This window comes from Contarinia nasturtii, unplaced genomic scaffold (assembly GCF_009176525.2).
Source record: "Contarinia nasturtii isolate CC-2019 unplaced genomic scaffold, AAFC_CNas_1.1 Cnas_scaffold_1835, whole genome shotgun sequence".
In the NCBI taxonomy this organism is placed as follows: Eukaryota; Metazoa; Arthropoda; class Insecta; order Diptera; family Cecidomyiidae; genus Contarinia; species Contarinia nasturtii.
In genome coordinates this window covers 5,834-11,259 of record NW_022199166.1, presented here as the reverse complement: position 1 = coordinate 11,259, position 5,426 = coordinate 5,834, and the positions used below count along the sequence as shown (strand labels likewise).

The 5,426-nt window shown below is 32.7% G+C and overlaps 1 protein-coding gene and 1 long non-coding RNA gene across 2 annotated transcripts in view; both read right to left on the bottom strand.

The window, feature by feature from the left end:
- Window positions 1-2,223: 2,223 nt before the first annotated feature.
- The window catches only part of LOC116347346, a 5,424-nt gene continuing 2,221 nt past the window's right edge, over window positions 2,224-5,426 (bottom strand). Inside the window, exons 8-16 of the mRNA XM_031777907.1 lie at window positions 5,182-5,364; window positions 4,983-5,112; window positions 4,204-4,273; window positions 3,910-4,133; window positions 3,558-3,846; window positions 3,282-3,489; window positions 2,958-3,222; window positions 2,828-2,904; window positions 2,224-2,759 (exon numbers count right to left, since the gene is read on the bottom strand). Coding sequence (XP_031633767.1) covers window positions 2,346-2,759; window positions 2,828-2,904; window positions 2,958-3,222; window positions 3,282-3,489; window positions 3,558-3,846; window positions 3,910-4,133; window positions 4,204-4,273; window positions 4,983-5,112; window positions 5,182-5,364 — 1,860 coding nt within the window. The 3' untranslated portion in view covers window positions 2,224-2,345. The remainder of the gene's footprint in view (window positions 2,760-2,827; window positions 2,905-2,957; window positions 3,223-3,281; window positions 3,490-3,557; window positions 3,847-3,909; window positions 4,134-4,203; window positions 4,274-4,982; window positions 5,113-5,181; window positions 5,365-5,426) is intronic.
- On the bottom strand, window positions 4,827-5,426 carry LOC116347347. Its single transcript, XR_004201688.1, has 3 exons — window positions 5,316-5,426; window positions 5,182-5,258; window positions 4,827-5,112 (listed from the first exon to the last, which is right to left on the bottom strand). It is a non-coding gene; the product is annotated as an uncharacterized LOC116347347 (long non-coding RNA).

The window sequence follows — 5,426 nt, the reverse complement described above, 5'->3', positions numbered from 1 at the left end:
TGTCGCAATTCGGGCATTTGAATTTTTTCTTCATTGGCTGGTGAACATTTTCGACGTGTTCCCGCAAAGTTTGTAAACGAATGAACGATTTTTCGCACATTCCACACTTCTGAATTTCAGGGAAAAAATGAAAGTAAAGCACAAAAAACAACCAATAATGAAACAAAAAAATAAAAATGTAAAAATTAAGAAAAAAAGTCACAGTAAAATGATGATTAATAAAAAAAAGCAAAATTACTTTTCGCATGTTTAATGTTTATAGTTGAAACACAAACACCTAATTGCCGGTTTTACAAATGTCGAAAAATAGTTGTCACATATATACAATCTGTCTGAAGTTGGCTCTCACAATACACAACTTTATTGAGTGAATGCTTTTGATATTTCGACTTGTTAAAACGATGCATTCACGTTTTTTATTGCCGATTAATATTTTTTTATGAATAAAACATTTTTTTAAAAGATTGGCAATCATAATATTCATTAAATTAACCACTAGAAACATATTTGTGGATTCATTTCGTTTTGATATTAGAATAGTAATCGATACGAAAGTAGATGGCGGTAGGATGTAAAAATCTTTTTGCAAAAGTGACATTTCAGTACAAAATACGTTTTGATATTCCTACCCGGCACTATATATGTAAGATATTCCGCAAGACACCGTAGCTCACGAACGAAGTGAGTGCGGACAGCAAACATGTTGACGCATACACACAGTTTATTCTACTGCCGCACGGAAATTTGTGATTTTTTCCGTCTACACTGACTTCGATCGTGCGATACGGTGCCGTGCGGCAATATCTTTCATATATAGTGGACCGATATAGTATAGATATCGACACTATTTAGTGATATTTCTATATATTATGGACACACTGTATTAATGAGATGAGTCTTTTATTATCATTTGAGTGGAAATGATTAAGTTTGTACATTTTTCATGCAAATAATTCAAGTCTGTCGGGCAAGATTGTGAGTGTTTTTATTTGGGTTGTTTATTTTTTATATACATCACACGCAAAAATTTTGAATATAAAAAAAATTGACGCTTTTATCGATGAAAAAATTCAAAAATTTTAAAATATTAAAACAACGTTACTGTTTGTTTCAATATCACGTATGTATTCAAAGCAATTTTGGTTATCAATATGTGAATGACTGATAAATAATTTTGAAAAAAAAAATGACATCGCCAGGAGCTGGCTGAACAATATTGCGTTTTAAACTTCTTCATGTTTGGAATCTGGTGGACTCATTGGGTAACTCGTTCAGCGACTTTTTGCAAATTTGGGTTCGACACCAACTTTGACTGGTGGGTTTTCAGGTGAATCCATGCGGGGTTTTTCTGCATGTAAACCTCACTCGAATCGAAATAATACACACCAGTGCGTGTTCGAATAAATTTTTTCTCCAAAATTTGTGAACCTCCTCGAATCTCAATGACGGGTTGATTATAGAAATTTGCATATGTTACAGTATGTCCATCCATCACAGCGACAGTAGGTATTACAAATTTTGTTACGGGATCACACTCTTTGCTAGCATTGAACATCATTCATCGTTTTGAATCCATCCTCCAAAAATTCTGCCCAGTTCACATCTTGTTTTGATCCATTTTTCAATAGTTTTGAGCGAATTTCCTTAATTATAAGATCTTTGGTGTCATTTGCATAGCGAGAACAGCCTTTTTGATAAATAAGTGCATAAACCCCAATTTGTCCGAATTTTTCAGAAATATTGAGTAATCCGTATTTTGATGTACTGTCACTTTGAATCTAATATTTTGCACTTTTGTGACTATCAAAGTTCAATTCTTTTGATTCCTTTGTTAACTGACTGGAATATGATATCATTCCGGTTAACAAAACGAAGATACAAATATTGGAGCTTATCATGATGTTTAATTAAAATCGTTTCAACTGAATGATAAGCTCAAATCTAGACGCAAACAGAAAGTAAAGAGTTTTTTTTCGCTTTTTTCTAAACATGTGCAAACTTTTTAAGAAAAAGTCGTAATACTTTTTCAAACAACTCAATTTTGTGTAATGATAATTCTTAAAAATATTCAACTTTATAGAATATTTCTTCAAATTAGCGATCCCGGAAATCACACATATATGAGAATATTTTACCTTGTAAAAAACATTACATATCTAGTTACATAGTGAAATTAAAATTTAAAACATTTGGTCTTCGTTTTCCGAATATTAAACCCGTTTTACTGTTATGCCATAAGTTGAAAACTAGATTTGCTTTGACCAAGGCAATATATAAAAAAATGATTTTCATCTGAACCGTAATTGCCTTTAAAAATATATATGTTTTTTTAGCTTGTATGCTATTTAGCTTTGCTTTTTCTTTTCATTATAACTTTTAAGTTGTTTGTTGGAATGTCGCCGCGCACACTTTTTACATCCGAAATAAAACAGTACAATTAAAATAATGATGTGACATACGAAAACAATCGTAACAAATGCAATAATGTCAAATGAATTGCCCACAATGTAGCCAAGCGTTTGTACAGGTGATTGCATGTTATCGATGTTTGGATATCGTAAGAGCCATTCAATCCAAAAAATAGCTCGATCAAGCGGCTTTTCACTTTGATCATGGAGAACATTTGATAATTTCTTCACATTTGCCGAATACGTTGGATCTTCAAGCACTTTCAACAGTGTTTCTTTGGTACCGTTAAATGACAACGAATAAAAATCAAGACTCTCAGCAATGCGAAGCTTTTTCATCTTGTTCATATTCTGTAAAATAATAAATAAAAACATCTTTTATATGAAAATCATATGTGCAGACTAGAGAGAAAGCAAACCGCATTTTGATCCAGTAGAAATGGAATAACCACCATTGGTACACCACGATGAATCGATTCCAACAAACTAAGTAAGCCTACAATTAAAAATGAAATCATTTTTCAACAAAAAAAAACATCAATTTATTACCTCCATGTGTGATGAATGCTTTTAGTTTCGGATGAGCCAAGACGTCCGCTTGAGGAATCCATGGTAGAATTTGGACATTACTTGGAAGGTCCTCAGACGTAAAATTACTTTCAAACTTCCACACAAAGTTGTAATTGGTCAATTCGCTAAAAACATCAAGAAATAATCTCAATTTGTCAATCGGCACATTGTCGCTGCGTATGCATGATCCAAGTGAAAACAATACTGCTCCCTTTTTTGAAGAGTTTAAAAATAATTCCAAATCCTGTAAAATTTTTAGAAAAGGTTACACTTTGTCATTTCCTTATTATATCAATTAAATACCATTGGCATATCATTCACTTCACCGATGTGAATACCTGCGATCGAAATCACTGTAGGCAACATTGGTCCCAAATTATCAATAATCGGATGTGCATTGATCAGAGCGAGTTTGGCACGTTTCTCCAATTGGCTGATTGGAGGTAAATCGGAGCCAAAATATTTTGGCATAATCATATCTAGCTCATCTAATATGATATATTGCCGAACACTTGAAATTAGAAAAAAGCCTATTGCTTATAACTGAATTTTGACAAAATGTTTAAAAGAAAATCTCACAAATGTTCGGCTAAAAGGACTGAAAAATTGATAAAACGTTGCCAAAATGTCATGGTGGTATTGTAAGCCAGAACTGTGTGAGAAACATATGCATAATGTTCATGTCCGCCAATAATGCTACTTAAAAGTGTTGAATATGAAAACGGGGTCGCTACTACTAAAAGAGCCTTTTTAAACTTATGCAAAAATGGCATCAAACACGGTCCACCCGTAAAATCATGAATTATCAAATCAAACGAATCATGCGGATAGTCCAACAGCTGATGAAAGGCTGCGGTTTGTAATACACCTAAAGAAAAATGAAACGATGCATTAGGAATCCATTATTTATTTAGTCAATTTGCTCACATACTGAAACACATTTTTCTTGTTAACACAGCCAACTTGAATAATTCAATGATGGTACACAATTTTTCTCTTCTTCTGAGTGCTTTGTTCATATACTCCTCAAAATCATTTTGACGAATGTCCGTATGTAAATATTGAACTCCATTTGGAGGATTTTTTACAAAATATGGCGATAGAATCGTTACATTATGATTTCGTGATCCAAGAGCTCTACCAATCACACTATTCCTGGTGAATTGAAAATCTTGAAATGTAAAAAGAAACGTTCCAATAATACACTTTTTTCAAGTATTTTTACCACTTGTGATGAGAATATGACGGCAAAGCACTTAAAATCAAAATATTAGCTGCATTGACATTTGCCAACACTAAAATGAACAAAGAACTTACTTTTAACAACATTTTAACAAGACTGTTAAATATTTCTTTTTTATACGATATAAAAACAAATTATTTGATGGTTTTGCTTTTCGAAAGTAATACTCATCAAGTGATGTCAAGCTCGTTCACAAGTTCAAACCAATTTCTATTCGTTTCACAAAGTTTGTTTCAAATGTAGTGCAATTCATATGTGACAAAAATAGTTGAAGAAAATCCATAATATCATGTCACCTCAGACAACAGCTCACGTGTTTCCAAATAAATATAGTTTTGTGTGACACAATTTTGACCTTCCTGATACCAGTTTTGTTTTTTATGTGTGTTCTCTTCTGCTTGCGAAATGACACCACTTGACTAAGGTTGTCTTGTAAAAATCTAACAACTACTTTGTTCAACAACATCAAATGCGTTCACAAAACTCATAAATACAATTTCTAATATGTGTTATCTTTCTATCGTTTAATTGATGAAATCGAAAAAAATGAAAAACACTATATTATATCTACGATCACAAGTTTTATTATAAACACTATAATCGAGAACGAAGCGATAGAAATGATCGCAATAACATCATACGCATTCCCCACGACATAGTCGATTGAAAGATTTGGTGACTTTAAATGTTTTGAGCCATTCAATCCACCAGATGGCACGTTCAAGTGGCAATTCCTTCTGATCTTTGAACTGCTGCGACACTTTTTTTTGCATTTTCAGAATATTTTGAATTCTTTAGAACTTGTTTTAGCTTTTCCTTGACAATTTCTGTAGTCATTGTTTGAAAGTTTAGCTCTTCAGCGAACCCCAATCGAATGCATTTCAATAAATTCTACAATTAAAAATAAAAATCCATAATATTCACATCATGATTTATGATGTTCATTGTAGATACATTTACTCTTTTCCTTTCGCTGCTAAATGGGATTCCGATGGTTGGAACTCCTTTGTAAATCGCTTCATGTGTACTTAATAAACCTATGGAAGACATGAATATAGCAAATAAATGCTCAATCCAAATTGTGCACGGGTTACCGGAATGTGGGATGAAGGCTTTGATTCTCGGATGTGCCAGTATGTCTGACTGTGGCAACCATGGATGAATTATTACGTTTTTCGGTAACTCCAAGTCGATCGTTTCATTCT